This window comes from Melospiza georgiana, chromosome 2, assembly GCF_028018845.1.
Source record: "Melospiza georgiana isolate bMelGeo1 chromosome 2, bMelGeo1.pri, whole genome shotgun sequence".
Taxonomy (NCBI): domain Eukaryota; kingdom Metazoa; phylum Chordata; class Aves; order Passeriformes; family Passerellidae; genus Melospiza; species Melospiza georgiana.
This window is the reverse complement of record NC_080431.1, coordinates 98917613-98936145: the sequence shown is the minus strand read 5'-3', so window position 1 is coordinate 98936145 and position 18533 is coordinate 98917613. Positions and strand designations below refer to the sequence as shown.

The window sequence follows — 18533 nt, the reverse complement described above, 5'->3', positions numbered from 1 at the left end:
GAAGGGACCCAGAAGGATTATCAAGTCCAGCCCTTCAGTGAATGGCCCCCATGGGGATCCAACCCTGAACTCTGGTGTTATTAGCTCTGCTCTCTAACCAGCTTAACCAGTTTAACCAGATGACCTAATCTCAGGGTCAATTTCCAGATCTCTGTCTTCAGATTGGAGCTAAGCCCCAGACACTGTTTGCTTCCTGGTGGTTCCAGTGCAGAGTTTTGCCCAAGCCTTTCCTCCTGCCCACATGTCTGACCACACTGCTTGTAGTGTATATGGGCGGGGTGGCTGCCTCTTGCTCCTTACTGCATATTTTGGATGCTGCACAGGCAGTGCCAGAGGAAAGGGAAATGAGAGAGAAGAAGAAAAGACATGTCTTAAGCACAGAACTATTATGTTCTAATGTAAGTAAAAATTATTGTAGTAATGGATGTCAAAAACATAAATTAAAACAATTTTTAATAAACATACTTCAATAGAACATATTATTTTTGTAGCTATGCTTGCACTCTTCTTCTTTCTTTTTCCCTTTTTTCCTGTATCAAGTGATATTTTAAGTAAAATTTTTTACATTGTCCACATATCTGAATAACCAGATTTCCCATTACTACAGTGTGAAATAAATGATTGCTGGCAAGTGATGATTCTCACTGACCTGTGAAGTATATGGAACAGATTCTCTTAGTTCTCTGAAAACTTTCAGTTGGATTTAAGCAAGCTGACACCTCTCTCCAAAGCTCCTATTTCCCTTTTTTTTCTAACTTTTGATTTTTCTGACCATAATTGGAGGCAAGTCAGGACATCTCTATTTTTAAGAGCTGAGAACCTGTGACATCCAGTCCCTGAGGGAAAAACATTATTTATTATCCCACATAGTTTCCTGACTGCTAAAAAGGAGAGTAAATATAATTATAAAAATGGGACTTCAATCTTTCTCTGAATCCTAAGTGTGTACCTTTTTTAGCCATCTATTCTTTCTCCTCCAGATCACAATCCCACTAAATAACACACAGAACCCACCTGCAAACTTCAAGTTAAGGCTATCACCTACAGCCTCATATAGGGGGATATTCTAATTCCTATTTTTCCAGCTTTTAAATTGTGTTCTATAGAGAAGGCACTAGAAAGTTCACCTTTACCAGCTTACTACTTTCAGCATTTTCTGTTCTTTCAGTATTCCCAGCAGTTAGAGAAATACTGTTTTCCTCTCCTGAGTGCAGCAGAGGAGCTGAGAAATTAGTTAAATGACTTGCTCTGGGCTGTACAGGGACTCTGTCACAAATTAGGACATGGTACTGTTAAACAATACTGTAGAGGAATACACTACCCTCTGAAGCTGAACTCCCTGTTTAAAATGACATATCCTATAAACAGGCACCATGTTACAAGAACAGTGCTCATTAAATGATAGATTGAAAGTCAGTTTCCAAGTATCACAGCAGCGCACTCTCCTTGAGCCTTCCTTGTTAGTAATTTGTGAAACAGGTATATGCCATCAATAACCTGCTGTTAAAAACAAAACTTTTCTTTGTTAGATCAAGCAGTGCCATTACACAAATGTTATACTGTCCTTCACATTTTATTTTGCAGATAAACAAGAGTACTTTAATTACCCTGATCTGACGCACCATCTCCAGAACAGAAGGTATAGTACTGAAAGATATAATACATTTGCAATACAAGGAAGGTTTATTTTAGGTATTAAATGAAATGGTATTAACAAAGAATATGAAAAATACTGCCCTGTTATTCACAGAATCTTTCTTGAAGGAACAATTTTAAGAATGGATTTCAGATTTCACTGCTTATGTCAAAGTATGAAACATTGTACTAAATTATATTTTGTAAAATATTAATTTTGTGCCACAAAAAATAAATATTTTATATTATTTACATTAAACAACATCTCGGGTATGTTTTAATTCCTTATATTTCATAATGCAAAGGTAATTCCTGTTGGACCTTAAATAAGCAGGAGGTTAGCAGAGTCAAGGAGCCTTACAAGTCAAACTTTGTGACAAAGACTACTTTGCATTTTCTGATTGATAAGGCAAAATAGCTATTACAATCAATATGACAAGCAAACAGAAGGACTGAGTGGCAAAGTGGCAAAGAAATAGATGGAAAAATATTTCAGGAGCGTGGATGTTTTAAGAAAGGAGATTAGAAAGATGGCATCAAAAACCAAGGGGGGTATGAAAGAAACATCATATTCAGGCAAGAAGAAATCAGAGCAGTAGAAAAGCCATCATTTTTGATATTTGATCAAGCAGCACAGAACAGCTGTTGTGCCTAGCAGAACAAAGAATTCTTGCACCTGCAAAAAGAAAGAAAAAGAAATAATAGCAACACAGCATCTCCCTGATTAAAAAAAAGTCAATGTGGGTGTCCTTGAGAATACACATTTAGTACTGTGCAAAGGTCACAGACCAGAAACTGTGGAAACAAAGTAGAACTAATGACACCAAACCCCTTGTCTGAGTTAGCACTGTATACTGAACACGTCACATTTTTTCTTTTTTTCCCCATTTTCTTCAGGAGTACTTGTCTGAAAGGCTTTTGTGTAAGCTGTGGCAGAGCTGTGGGAGTTGGAAGGAGCATCCCTCCACACCGTGGTGTTTCTGCACTCTGGCCACAGCTGGGCCTGAGTGCTGCCCTTTGGCTGCAAGGAGGGACACGCTGGCACCAGTGCCATGCCCCAAGGGGTTCTAGGGCCACATGGTGTGGACCAAAAATTTGAGATGCACAGATTCTGCCATGACATTGAAAGGCAGCTTCTCTCATGGAAGAATATTTGTATTAAAATGAGAGGCATTTTTCTTCCTAAGGTTATGTAGTACATTCAGTGATAAATATTGGTCACGGGGCTTTGCGTCCTACAGAGAGTTTGCTGAGGGCATAATTAAGATCATGAACACAAGGTGAAACATCAAAAATAGGACTTCAAGGAATAAGTACATTTCCCAGGAGAGGCTTCTGGGTATTGTGGAGAATGAAATTTTGAATGAAACTGCAATGGAAAAATCAAATAAAGCCTAGGTTTTACAGGCAGAGAAATATACCATTTATCACAATATATTTTTAAAGGAAAGGCTTCAATAGCTTACAAGAACTGGGTCACAACCTTAATGCTGGCTGACTGAAGCTACTGCATTACTATCATCACAGATCACTTTTGCCCCAAACAGCTTTTAATACATTGTAATGTGGGAATTAACTGCTGCTTTCTGATAAGGAGCAAGTCACCTTCTATTATCAGGCATCAAATCATTTTAGTATTTTGCTGATATCTTCTTTTCATCTGCAATCTGCCAAAGAAAATAGTTTGTCTGCCTGTAGAGGGGAAAGAAAATGTGCCTGAATAAGACAGAGATAAAAATGGATACAAAAATTAGCCCTTGAGGACAGTAGATTTCCCAAGACCTTGCTGAGAACTCAGAGACAGTTATATTTGGCTTTAAGTACTCAAGCCCAAGCTTATTTTCAGAAGATGATAGATCCTATTCAGAGAGCTTAAAAGATGGCAAAGATATTTAAAGGAAGACCAAATTTTATTTATTTGTGATTACTTTCATCAGTGGAAGAATAGCTATGACAAATAAGTGAAAGACAAATTTGTAGTATCATGTGAATTTGGAACTCATATATCAAGTACGGACCAAATCTTTTCTTTTATCAGTTGGAATATGATCATAAGGGTGTGCCTATATCAGGGATTGAAGGATTTATGCATATATATATATACATATATATATATATATATGGAGACTTGTGGTACACACTCAAGCACACAGCTGGTGCAATTCAAAGGTTGCTGCCATGCAATAGGACAGCAGGGATGTTGGGGAGCATCATTTTAATACAGACACAAGGTCTTCTACTACCATAGCTCTGTGCATTTTTATGGCACATTCAAAGTTAGACTGTTGGCAAGCTGTCAGTTTTTTCATATTTGTCATGGTTGTTAACAGAGATCTGTTGCAAGTCTGCTCTTAACCTATTTATCAGTTACAAATTGACTGTCACAAGAGGACCCCTCCACTATTATCTCTCTGTTTTCAATTACTCAGTGCTATGTCCTACTAATGGATAACACTTAGTAAAAAGGACAGGAAAGTGTGCATTTAGTAGTTGTGATTGACAGAACTGATTGGTAAATTCTTTGCTGTGTAAGAGAAAAGCCCAGGCTGAAGGTCTAGAAAATTATCACCCACAGAAAATGCCTACAATTCTACCCATGTGTATATGAGGACGGCAACGTGTCCTTCATGCTGTGTGATAAGGACAGAGGAGGTGTGTCGTGTCTTCCCTCTCCTGGCACGTTTTCTTGACTGAAATTCTCTTCTACTGCAATATGTATTTGAAGACTGGTCCTTCACCGACACAACAAAACCTTCTGAAGGCTTGTACCCCAAGTTCAAGTCAGACACTCACACTCAGCTGGTCCAGTTTCTGAAAGGGAATTACAGCATATTTATCTCAATTACACCTGCAGTGAACCCCCTCCTGATTCATGGTCACAGTAACAAGACTGGAAGAGAGATGAGCAGCAGAGCTGGAGCCAAGGCTTCCAGAGAAGGTTGTCCCATGACAGCTGGTTAGGAACAGCGTGCAGGGATCTGGTGTGATTGTCTACTGCTTGTTGTATGACCCTGATGACTTCGTAGAAACGGCTCTCAGTTTCTGGAGTCAGTGGCACTTTCTCCTCAGGGTCTCTGGACAGATCGAAGAGCAGCGGAGGATCGTGTCGTGTAATGAATCCTCCATGGCAGAAGCAAACGTGAGAATCATAGCAACCATTGGAGTCCTCAGGACTGAAGTTGGGAGTGAAGAAGAAGACCTTCCAGACAGATTCACCTGCAATTTACAGCCACAAAAACAGCTGGTGATAAAGTGATAAAATAACAAAATGGAAGTTCCCTGGTCTTAGGAAATTCCACCAACATGGGAAGTCAGTCTTTCAGTAAAAAGTACAGACACTCTGTAACAAAAACTGCAGCATACTGAAAGACTAAAACAAGATTGAGCAAAGCAAAAATAAGCAAAACATCATGATTTTCATGCTACACATATTTATGAAGCAACTATGATAATTTCATTCCCTTGGAAGAATTCTGATTAACCAAATTATAGAATACTTTAAATAACATTGAGTTTTATATAAACAGTGCTAAGAAGATTTGCAGAAATATATACTAAGTCTTCTTCATGGCTTATTAAAATGTATTTTTGCCCCTTGACTATATTTACCTACTGCTGGGCCCTGTCTGCTTCTCATTTTGCTTATCTAAATAATTTCCTTGTTACCTTTTCCCTTTCTTCCTCTCTTTGTTGTATTAACCCATTGTCTTCTGCCCCATGTTCTCATTGCAAACACCTGGATACTCATATTATTAAATGGGATGACACGAAAAGGCATAATGGATGTTAAATTCCTGTCTTATGCTTCTAAATGATTTTTTTCAAATATAAATTATAAATAACCGTTACAGTAGCACAACTCTTAGGTGATGTTCTGCTTCGCAAAATGAGGACCAAAGTTCTTCATTTATAGACTGGTCATTCTTAGTTTAATTTTCTGTGTACAGAAAATGGAACTGCCCATTCCTATGTAACTGCAGTTGGTGCTTTCACTGCTTGAAAATCCTAGTTATTTCTTGGAATAAGAATAGGCAAATATCAGCTGGTTCTTTCAAGAAGCACCCTCAAAGAGGTTAGTGGAGGATCAGAAAACAACAAAAAAGCTGTGAACAAAAAAGTTGTTACTACTTTCCTCAAGTATCACAGAACAAATAGGAAAGGCAGAAACAGAACAGAACTTCCAGGGAAGCACACCACCCTCCTACAGCCAATGAAGTACACAGTTCTTCAGAAATGGAACAAAAAATAATTAATTAGAGTAAGAAAAATCTGTATCTTATTCTTAATAAAAGAAGATTACTAAACAACTGAGATCTATATGTCAGATTAACTGCCCTTGAGACTATAAAAACATTGGAAAACTGTAGTCATCAGTAATTTACATTCTCAGCACCCTATTGTGATTTTTTTATCATCTCAAGTTTTTAAATACTGAGTGAAAAATCTCTTTTTGGTATTTTGTTGAATTTTGTTAAGGCCACAGAAAGCCTGTTAACCTAGTAACAGACTTTCAAAGATTTATGTGTGCTACAGTAGTTAATATTTATTAATCAATTCAATGGTACAACAGAGTGGAAGGCACTAGAAAATGTGGGATGGGTAGAGCAGAGATAAACTGGTATATGCCATGTAACTACATCACACTCAGCTTTTAAAGAATCAAAACAGATTTAAAGTGAAATGTTTCAGCAGACTAAAGGGTCACAGGCTGCAGTCCTAGACTATAGCATGGATTTAAAGGACAGTAGGTGACCTTAAGATTCTTTACAACTTCTTCTATTCCACAGCATTTTTCACATTAGAAGCGATTTTTCCTTTAGGAACCAATTCAATGACAGAGCCTGGGGACTACCAGTTCACTTGGTCTCCACTTAAATCAGGGTCAGATAGGTGATGGCTATTATACACATTAGACTGGGAGAAGACTATAAATGCTTCTTGGAAGCCAGCAAAGGGGAAGGACTTTTAAAGGCTGAGTGACTTGCTGGCACAGACAATGGGACGCGGCAGGTTTTAAAAGGCTCTGGCTGTGACAGCTGCAATGGCACAGTCTTACTGGGAAAAAACGAAAGGAAATTTAAAGGAAGGCAAAGCAAGATAAGGTCAGATAGCATAATATGGCATTCCTTCATCTGCCTCCAGTAACATTTTGAAAGGTTGGTCTAGCATTAAGTCTCTTGTTTTCTTAGAATTCAAGTAAACAAAATCAAATTCTGCCACTTAAATTTCTTTGAACTTGTGTGCAAAACACTTCCAAGAAATACATCTCTTGTTTGCTGAGATTTAGAATTTTTATTCTGAGAAGACATGTAATTCTGTACTAAGCATTGGTTCAGGCTCCTCAGATATGCTTAATTGGCAAAATGGATTATAAAAAACATAAAAAAGTCAAAGGTAAAGGTCTTGATTATTCAGTGCACTGTGTGCCATCATAGACCATGCAACACTTGCCAGCCTGAAAATTTGATTCACAACACTATAACAACTTGACAGAAGTTGTCAGCAGAAAAAAAATTATATGGCTACTAAACTGTCAGTTACAAGAAATTCCAATAAGGCCACGCACATGAGAACTTTGCGGTCAAGCTGTCTTCCCACACATTGGTCTTTCATGGTATATTTGTGCTGAATGACATTGAAAAGAAAATTTTCAGCCACTTTTTTTAGTGTTGGGCATTGTAGCACCAGGTCTGCTGAAGGGCTTACAGACAGCAACACAAAATTGGGAATTCTGAATTAATGGAAGCCAGTACAAGCAGCCCATATAGGTAATAACTGGTGAAAGAAAGACATAAGGAAGTTGCACCATGATTTTTTTTTTTCCCCCGACACAAAATAAAGACTTGTTTAGGTTTTGTTACATGCTGAGCATACAGCATGTTCCAAAATCATGTGTGGGTTTGGGGAAAAGGCATATATGACATCATCTTGTGTCTGTGTGAAACTGCTAGCGCTCTGAAGAGCTGATGGTACTTTATCAGGTAAGCCGCTACAGAATGCCACAAAACACTGAGCTCTGGGAGTGCAAAGCCTGTTCCTGTGCAATGTTTATCTGTTGCACTGCAGCAGTGTTTCTGGAACTGCATGTTGTGCTGGAGAAGCAGCAGCAGAGTTTAAACACCTCTTTTCCAAGCATGATAAAAACTAAAGCAAATCTGTCAGTGGCTGTGGCTGAGGAGCAGCCAGTGCAGTATACCAGGAGACATTAGAACTGTCAGACTTCTAATCAGTAAAGCTGATGAACTGTATAAGGCATGATATTAAAAAGAGAGCTCTCTTCCAGTCTCTCAGCTGACATAAAATCTCATTTTGTCAGAAGGTTAACTACAAGGATCAAATTAATCTCCCAGTAATTAACGGTACCTGTGTTCTCCAAAGCATCTGGATAGTAAACCCTTGTTACATAAAGATAACTGTATCTCTTCCACAGTGAAGTTAGTAGTAAAATTGTCAGGGCTTCCCCAAAGCCAAGTATATCAAGCCCCTTCTGAAACAGCAGGAAGGCTCTAAGCCTGCAGCACCCTTAAAGGTCCTGTCCCAGTGCTTCACAAATAATTTCAGTTCTATTTTACTGCAATTTTCCAGTTCTCTGAGCTGTCCAGTAAGTTTGCTCTCAGAATACCTCTTTCCTTTACATGTTAAGAAAAACAAAAAATAAAGAAGTTTTACTTCTAAATAATTTCAAATTAAAAGGAGTTGTCATTATTCCAAGCAAATCTGCTATGAACATAGCTGTTCAGTGTTCAATCTCCCTAGAAGACTCCTTTTATTATCCTTTACCCAGCTATTTATCCTCTCACACAGACAATAGTTGCTCCAACACACTGGTGGATGCCTTGAGATTAAAGAAAAGTCTCCCAGTAAGATATATTAATATATTCAAGATGAAGTGACACACTGGATAGGGATGCCATTTCTGTTATAAAAACACCCTTCTTAATCATTGATGGCAAATGGGGGTTTTCTGATAAGCAGTTCTTGACGTGCATAGAAGCTATTGTTGTCTTACTGCCTGGAGATCATTTTCACTGCATTTAATCTATGACAGTAGCTTTATAGATTTGCAGCTACTGCCATTTCCTTGGCTCATATTATTGTGTTGCTTCTTTCTGTAGAAGAACAAGTTAAACAGGGCTGTTCTCCACTGTACATTGGGGACCTGGTCCCTGCTTGAACTCAGATGCCTCTGAGGGGAGCCATTTGGGTGTAGCAGAGAAACATTAACTGAGACAGACTTTTCTGTGTCTCAGGTGTGCTCTGTAGCCATTGTCAACTCCCACACTCCAACTCATGCTTTTCATCGTTTCTGAACAGTACCAGATGAAAACTGAAACTTACTTGAAAATTACTTTATTCAGATAACTCTTGTTATTAGATTGAATCCTTCCTGCTTCCTCTAAGTTCACTCAGAATTTTTAGGTTTTCTGCTAATCTTATTCATAGCAGATAACACATATATTCAGCTCTTTGATCATTTAACAATGCAGAAAAGGCTTCAGTAGTGAAATTCTTGTAGAACTATATATAGCTCTAAATAGCAAAGACAATGCTATTTGATTACTGTAATGAAATGACACATATTATTTTTATGACTGTGCATTTCTCCAACAGCTAATAAAAATACTCAATTAGAATGTAAAAATTTGTAACTTTGTTGCTCTTATAATGAAAATTACTTTTTAAAAATATTTTTTAGATAGCTGTCTTAAGTGTCTGGGTATCTTCTAGTGTTATTTTGTTGCACCAGTCAAAAGACAGCACATGATGTCCCAGGGTAGGTGGAGAACAACTGAGTGATATACAATGATATAATGTTGGTTTACAACAATCAATTGTTGCTAGAAGAGACTTGCATAAAGAACTGCGTAGAACTTACAGTATTTGAGTGAACCCCATAAAAAAAAAATCACAGCAGTAGCAGTGATTTAAAAATATTTAGAAAAAAATCCTACAGTGTTAAGTATCCAGTAAACCTGAAAGGATTGCACATTCTTGAATATCTAATAACCTTAATGAGCAACTGCTGCAGGAAAAATACAAGACACACTGAAACCATGCTCAGACTGATGAAGACAGAAATCTCATGACTGAGCTCATTATCTAGAGTAAGTGCTGTGGTATGAGAAACTTCCACTGAATTCTGTTTAAAAGTCAAGATAATCTGTTGAATTGTAGTAGATCAAAAAGAATTACTTTCCTGAATTCTTCATCATCACCTTCAAAAAGAATTGATTGATCATTTGCAGTGGTTTCTTGTTGAAGAAATTCCTAAAAGGGAAGAATCTGTGGGTAGAGAAATTATGCTGCTAAAGTAGGAAGTGCTATAATGCAATGTTATGCCTCATATTGAGATGTCTTAGGTGATAGTAACATGGAAGAATACATATTGCTCTGGAAGAAAAATTCCATCTGTAGCAATTTCATGGAAATAATCCAGACACCTGCTAAAGATTTGTTTGAAGAATATTTATTTGCTGAATGGTCCATGTAATTTTCAGTTCATCTGAGCAGCAGCTGATGGCATGCTGAAGACAGAAGATAATGTTGGCACACACACACACACAAAAAAGAAACCTAAACTAAACCAAACCAGAAAAAAACCACCCCAAAAAAACCTGCTCATTTTCAATCTATATAAGAAGTCCTTTAAAACAGAAAAGCCTTAGTTTTTGCTTATGAAAAAAAAATAGTCTTGATTTTCAGGTAGTCATTTTCCATGGGAGTCAGTAAGAGATTAAGAACATCATTTCAGTAATCAATTTATCAGTTAAGAACACCCTTAGAAACAAAGCAGAAACACTTTGCCAAAGATGGAAAAACCCAAGGAGAAACCTATTCAGAACTGTGTTTTTTGTATTTGGATTATTTTTCCTGTCCTTCAGGAATGCATTTTACTAACAGAAAATAAATTTGGTACAATCATTTCCCTCTTTCATAAGGTAGATGCATTTTTTCTGAGTGAAAAGAACAGTTCTGTAAGATTTAGACAGCATTTTTTCTGATACTAATCAAACATATGGGAGAAAGATGCCATTGAAGTCCTAAGCAATTTCTGCAAATATTTTTAGATAAGTTGGTATCAGCCAAAACTAAACCCATCCCCAAGATTTTTTTTTTATAAATTATTATCTTCAGAAAGTTTTCAAAATTTGGATGTCAAAAAATAAGCTGTTGACACAGCTTTTTTTTTATCATTATTATGAATGATAATGAAGTATCCAAAATAATTAATATGAAAATTACTATCATGCCTAACATTTAAGTTACCAGATATACATCTTAAACCAGAGAAATGATTGTTCAGTTACTTTAAAAATGAAAAATAGAAATTTTGTAACTGCAGTTGCCTCAATTTTTTTGCTGTGCCAAAGAACACTGAATAATAATTTTCTTTACTTTAAAAAGTCAAAGAAAACGGTGAATTACTCTTCCTTACAAGTGTCTTAGCTTGTTGAATTATTTTATTTTACTTTTATTTTTATAAAGTTACTAGGTCGCTTAGGCAAAATTTTGAAAAAAAATTTGAAAATTTATTAAGTTAAGCATAGATGACAACTGAGCAAAGGAGTTTCTTTTATGAAACTAAAAAAAATTGAGTTGAAGAAAGCGAACATTTGCAAGTAATTTGGTGCAAAAAATATCAGTATCAGGCAGTCCTAAATATTTTTTTAAAACCCCCACAATAGCTGAAATTTGGTTTTATTGTAAAGATGTATGTCCAGTTTAGCATCTGAAATATGAGACAGCAGTTTTTATCCCAGTGTTAGAAAATGCATGTATTTTCCAGAATATTAAACTAGTAAAAGATTACAAACAATGTTAAACCATAAATTTGCAATTTTCCTGATATTGAGCAAACAATGCAAAAACCCTTCAAAATCCTGAATTAAAAACCCTAGCATGAAAAGGACATAGCACAGGAGGTTCTCTTATAGATGATCAGCAGGGACTCTGGTAGGAATTACAAATTTGTTGCTAAGAACATTTGTAGAAGTGTATTTTCTCTTTCACATTGACATGTTTGAGGTAATGGTATTCCTCTGAGAATCAAGAACAGAGAAAGATGTCCTGTGGATGCAGACGAGAAAAACAGGTTTTAACTGTTCCTTATAGAGGACTTAGATGGAAATACCAGCATCATTTTCACAAAAGGTTACTTAGGTCTGTCATTCAATTAATACAAAATAATTTTGGAATTTTCAGGGTTTGTTTGTTGGGTCTTTTTGGGGTTTTACTGGGGCTTTTTGGTATTTGTTTTTTGTTTTTTTTGAGGGGGGCTTGTTTTTTTGTTTTTTTGTTTTATGTTGTTGTTTTTTGGGTTTTACAGGAAGTCTGGCTTGTGCCTTCCATACTGCAGCCATATTCCTGACCCTTAGCTTGCAATGTAAAACACGGTAAAGGGATGTGAAAATAAGACAAGAAGCAGAAAGGGAAAAAAAAGTCTCCATTTCAGCTTAAATAACTATGATAATAAGTTTGTTTCATGCTCTTGCTATGATCAGGAGTAGCGTCAGTATTTTTTAAAGGATGGTATATAATTTCTTTTCATTCTCTTTATTCACATCTCTCTCAGTCTCTCTCTTACTCCCAGAATAAGTAGGGGAATGCTGGTAGGGAATGGAGCACTGCAAATCCCAGGGTATAAATAGCTCTGCCTGAGCCTAACAATAACTCTGCTGCCACCAACACAGAGCAGAGCAAAGGCAAGAAAATACTTTAACAGTATTTGTCATGCCTGTCAGGGGGAACACTTTCCTACCTAAAATTTGTGAGCAGAAATTTGTATCAGATGATTAGGTCAATTTTCTTGAGCTTGATACAAACTGTTTCCTGGTGTCTCTTCATGCTAGAAATGCTCTTCTCTCTTTTGACAGTCATGTTATTTCACACTTATCAAATAATATGTCCATAACTGTGTCACCCAAATTCAACTGCAGCTGCTCTGATACGAGGCTCAAGATAGCATATTAAAATTCTTAATGAGATAGTTTAGGTAAATGACTTTTGATGCTTGTTTTGCTTCCTCCATGGCTGTGGTTGAAACACAGAACATGAAGAAGGGATTTGGGGGACGATTTTGAGATTTTTGGAAGCTTTCCTTGATTGTGGTGCCTCCATGACATGGGGAAGATCAGGCAGAGAGAGGGGGGAAAAATCAAAGGGGGCAAACATGGAGTGAAGTTGATGCTCATAAAGCAAGTTAGGAAGCAGGGAAACAAAATATTTTCAATAATCAAGTATATTAAAAGGTTGCGATGAACTACAGCAAGAAACAGTAGTAAGTGATTAGATGTTTCATGCAGAGCAAAAAGATATTTATTTTTGATATAATCAAAAATAAAATGAGTGAAGAAAGAAACCATAAAGATCTTTGAGAAATCACCATCAACAACAAAAAAAACCCAACTCCAAACCCACTTCTAAAATAGGAGGATTCTCTAGAGAGAACACTGGAAGTCAAGGAACTTGTAAGATAGAAAAACAAAAGGCAAATGGCAGAAAAACCCTTATGAGGGTCAGAGTTCATTACAGCTTCTGCAGTGTCAGAAGGGAGAGTCACACAAGGGTTGGATCAATTAAGAGGATCAAAAGAGGATTCACTTTGTCAGTGAGATGAGAAATAAAGAGAGCAAGATGAATAAACAGACAGGAAAAAGATGAAAAACACTGTAAAAGGACACAGTTCAGAGGGGAGAAAGGGGCTGCTCTCTGTCCAACAAAAATGTGCTGCAAGTAATGTGAAGACTCCTGAGTTATTACTGAAGGAAAAGTGAATTTTTCCCATGTGCTACATATTATGAATCAGATACTTGATGCTATTTAAGTCCTTCAGTGGAGAACAAACACTAATCCATATCACACTGACACTTCAATGTTTTTCATGAATGGCAGCACTCAAATCAAGAAAAGTGGCCCGCAGCATTTGTCTTCTACTCTTGAGGAAACCTCAAGAAACAACTTTGCTGTAAACTATAGCATGCAAATGTCTAATATCAGTGAAAGATATTTCTATGTATCTATGGAAGCTTGCTATTTTTGCTACAAGATTTTGTGCAATTTCTTTGATAGATTACTTTGCCACTGTGTGTTGCTATTAAGACAAAGTCTGGTGACAAGGAATGAGGTTTAAATGAGACTGTGAAGTTTTTTAAAGTGATTTTGTGAAGGGACACCTATGCTTCCACAACAAGAGCTGCCCCATCACCAACATCACCTGTGTGGTGGAAAAAGTAAAAAGATTCCCAGAGAGCTGATAGCTGACAGGCAATGTAAATGACAATTTCAGTCTCGTGTTGAAAGGAAAATTGAACAAGAATAGTGAGTGGCGCTTTCTTAATTAGATTTTAAAGATATTTATCACACTGCCACTCAAGTAAGGATTTGCATTTTAATATTTTTCTGACCATTCCAGTCAGTTCTTTCATGACACTAATGAATGAATAAAATGCTGCTTTGTGTTCCAAAACCAGTTAACTCTTTGCATTTTATTGCACATTTTAATTACTATCTTATTTATCTATATATGTAGACAGGCCCTTTTTTGAATCTCTGGTGATTTAAAAGAAAAAATTACACTCAATAAATTACCTGAGTCTAAAATTCCTAGTCAACTTCAAAAGCCTCCTATAGTATTCTTCCTGTCACTTAGCACAACAATACTATTTTTCAGAATGTGAAAAAGCTAGCAAGGCATCTCCACTTTTAAATTCATGTTACTAAAATAGGATTTATTGCTCATCACTTTGCTGCTACTTAGCATTCAATCTGACAATCTGGTCACCTCACCTAATTTTGGATCACTGCAACCAACATGCTGATCTTTATGTAAGTGAGTTACCAGCCTATACTTATCTGCTTCTTAACTTTGTTAGAGGTGTTTAGGATGAGAAGAGCTATGCTTGTTCCTCTTTTGATGAGAGCGACTCGCTGAGGTCAGCTCAGCTGTAGGCATCTACACAGTATAGCATACATGTACATCTTGTCATCACCATCTTCAGAGTTTGCTAAAAAACCAAGGTGTTAGGAGTCCTGATGGCACCAAAAAGCCTCACTGGCCCTGCCCAGCCCTCGGGTGGATCCTCATCTGTGCACCCTGCCCACGGACCAGGATTCCCAATTCAGCTCAGCCCAAGGCCACCAGTCCCTGCCTGAGTGGTGCAGCAGTGCCAGTTCCCAGCCCTGTCTCTGGATGTCTCCAGGCTACAGCCTTCCTTCCAGCTCAGTCTGTGCTCTCATCTCCTCCTGCTCCTTACTGCACTCCCTGGGTAGATCCTGAACTTGACTCACCACTTTGCCAGGCCTGGGGCTACTGTGGAGTCTGTTACCAGCACCCAGCTCTGCTCTTTCTGCTCAGGTGCTGGAAGACATTGCTCTGTCAGTAAAGTCCCTGTCAGTGCAGGGGTCACTCACAGTTCTGTTGGACTGACCTTCAGGATGCAGTGTCACCCACTTAGAAAGCTGAACTTGTCTCTCCAATGTTTTCTCATCTACCCTCAATTTTGTTTTTAAGATGTCTATCTACAAGGCATTGTTGCTTATGAAAATCACAGTGTTCATCCGTAGGGTGATAAAAATTTCCTCCTCTCAAGCACATGTAAAACCCATAAATATCACTGACATGGCCATGGCCAGAAAATAGAGAGGTTTGCCTTCCTTGCTGATATATATGTTACTTCTGCATACTTTTTTAAAATGAGCCTTACTTATCCTTAATGGTCATTCAATGACCTTTGAAATGCAGTCACTAACTACAGCACATCTACATCAACACTGCTTATGAGATGCTGCATCTTGCTCATATAAATGTACAGTTGCTTATGTTCCAGTTGTACAAAATAGGGACAAAATCTCATTTCTGGTATTTCTAGTGAATTTTCTTTTTGTCATCTAATTCATCCCCTGCCACTGCACAATTGTTCTCCACAATGTATTTTCTAAGAGCTCTCCTGATGTATGGTGTCTTCTGCTGTAACTTTTGTGCTACTATCATTCATTTCCTTTATTGCAGGAGACAAAGACATTTTATTGGCATACTCCTTTCACTTGGTGTTTTATCTACTAACTTTTTCAAATACAAATCCTTCACAAACTTTTTCTGGAGTTTAAATAAGGATTTTGGGACAGATGACTGTCTCACAGTTCATTTGGTCTGCCCCATCCCTCAATTACCTTTTGCATTGTCTATTCTAAATTCCATTTCCACACCTTTTGTAGAGTTGTGGTGCACTGAAGTGAATGTTAAAATCCCTGTGAATTTGCTGATTATTTAATCTTGTTTGCCTTCAGTTCAACAAAGTAGTCCTACACTAGCTTTAAATAATAACTCCATGCTTAAATTTAGCAAAGTACAATGTATTCTATGACAGAAGCTGCTGTGTGCTTAATTAATTGCTTAAGCAAGGATCTGCATATGCTGCTCAACTTCCATCAAATCTCCTACTTCAAACAATTTATGAAAAATAATGAGTAAATTATTTTTTGGCCACCTGCGCTATTGCTTAATAAAACAGTTAATAAAAACTGTTTTATTTCTTTGCAACACTGATATATATTATTGGATATACTGTGAGGAATTAATTTAATGTTGTCTCAAGGCCTATAGGAAGAAGCTACCTGAATCAAGTTTCACCAACTCTAACTGTCCTGTTCACTGGACAACTAACTCTTGTAGAAAAAGAAACTCTTGTAGAAAAATCAGTATTCAGCTTACCTCTCTGAAGATTAAACCCATGTCTGCTGAGCAACAGCCTCTCCCTCCAAACACTCTCAGTTACTCAGAATCTCAGTGGTAACATCTTGTTGCCTTTTCTTCTAATGGCTTGTACATGTATATGTGGAATACTACTTAATATAGCCAGGTAAATCCAGGTGCTTTTGACCTGTGTGATGCAGGGACCTGGGTGCAGCATTTCAACAAAGACCTTCCCAGCTCTTGGGCCTTCTGGAGAGATTCATCAGCATAGGATAATCCTACACAATGCCCACTATGCTGAGCTGGTATGTAATCAGCTATGGAGTGAGTTCATCTCAAATTGGAAGAATGCAGCAATGAACCTATGGAACGCCAGCCACTGTTCTTCATTCTCTGAGCTATATTTTCTAACAGATTGTTATGTAAGAAATACAAGAGTGCTAGAACTTCAGTCAGTGTCACAAAGGGCCAGGGGTCTTGATGATACCTGAGTGGCAAAAGGAATAGTGGTGGAGTTTTTTTCTCTCCAGTTTCTGGAGCACAGTAGATAGACCACTGCTGTGAATGAGGGGGTAGAAAATGTGTTTGTTGCCTTTGGCTTGATCTTTTATTTTTTACTAACAATACAATTCAATTTAATAATTCTAACAAGCCTCAAAGTATCTTTGAAGAGGGCACTTACCTCATAAACTCAATCTAACACCTATTATTACTACTTGCAGCACAATGAGGTTCAAGACATGTTAAGACAATTACAAAGACAAGTTAAACAAATAAAACTTTATCCTTGAGCATAAAATACACCTTTTACTGGTGTAAGAGTATGTTTCCATACATTATGGTTTCCTTTAAGGACCCTAACCTCTTATTTTAAGAAGTGATATAAATAAATAGAATATAAAACTGTTTGCAGTCTGAAGTCATTCAGTTACACATTGTACCTTCTCAGACCAACTCAAAGTGCTTTTGGCACTACATGACAGATATAAATTTTACATATGCCCTTCCTCCTCACTGCAGTTAAGAGTAACGACATGATATTGTGAAATAGAAACATCTGCATACTGGTAGCTTTTTCTGGACTGTTGAATCTTACATTAAATTTTTAATTCATAGTTCTGCAAACTCAGCCTCCATCTCTCAATTTTAGCTGGTTTCTTTGTCAAAATACTCCTTATAAAATCTGTGACAATAGTAATGGCAACAGGAAAGACTAGGAAATGTCTTTCTATTTTATTCACTACCCTGGCCCCTTCTAAGCATTTTTATGTTGTTCTTCACAAAGCAAATAATCTTACACATATTCGTCATCCATTGCAATGGAAAAGAAAATGGATTACATTAATTATTTTCAGCTGTAAACCAGGTTTAGTTTAGCATTAAGCACTAATCCTTCCTTCATACTATAGTGCACTGCACACTGACAGACATTTACCTCTATTTCATCTTGTGATTAATTAAAACACACTTTCTATAACATTTCCAAAGAAGTCTCTAACTAGCTGTCATTTACCCTGAACATGTCCAAGATTTAAGTCTCTCTTAAACTTTTTATTGATACCCAGAGGGAATTCCTAACTGAGGTCTTGGCAATTAGACTCTGAAGACAAAAAAAGGAACCTGAAATTCAATTAGGAATTCAGTTAGGAAGTCTACCAACCAAAATGCACTCAAGTGATAGTCAGACCAGGTAGATGAACCTGCCAAACAATTTACCTGTCATCCAGATCTTCACCCTCGCTTTGAAAACTTTGCCTGTCCTGCTGAATCTCATAGATCTGTCTAGTTTTAACTTCAGAACTTTGGATCACTAGTCACCTATCAAATATAAAAAGACCAAAACTTTAAGCATAAAAAAGGTCCTCTGCTTCCACAGCTAGCTCTGCAAGAGCAGATCAAAATTTACAGGAGGAGTAAGATACCCATATACGGACATATTACACTGCTGTACAGATGTCCAAGAATGCAGATAGTTTAAGCCTTCCTAAAGCTTCTCCTCTCCATCCCTGAGACACAATGTGTCCTCACAAAGCTTTTTCAAGTATGTAGAAACTGAAATGCAAAATCTAACAATACAGCACAGCAAAAAAAACCCCAAAAAACTGAGGTCAATTTGGTCTGCAAAGAGAACAAATTGCTTGAAATTAGTTAGAAACTACCAAATATCATAGGAACTGTTCTTGTGAGTCCAGGCAGAGATTGCATT

At 37.2% G+C, this 18533-nt stretch overlaps 1 protein-coding gene across 5 annotated transcripts in view; it reads right to left on the bottom strand.

The window, feature by feature from the left end:
* Positions 1–1541: 1541 nt before the first annotated feature.
* STS (steroid sulfatase) overlaps positions 1542–18533 on the bottom strand; it is a 106633-nt gene continuing 89641 nt past the window's right edge. For 4 of the 5 annotated variants that reach the window (XM_058018282.1, XM_058018284.1, XM_058018285.1 and 1 more), the window contains one exon: positions 1542–4851. In XM_058018282.1, coding sequence (XP_057874265.1) covers positions 4478–4851 — 374 coding nt within the window. In that variant the 3' untranslated portion in view covers positions 1542–4477. The remainder of the gene's footprint in view (positions 4852–18533) is intronic. The other variant, XM_058018283.1, reaches the window with a different exon arrangement.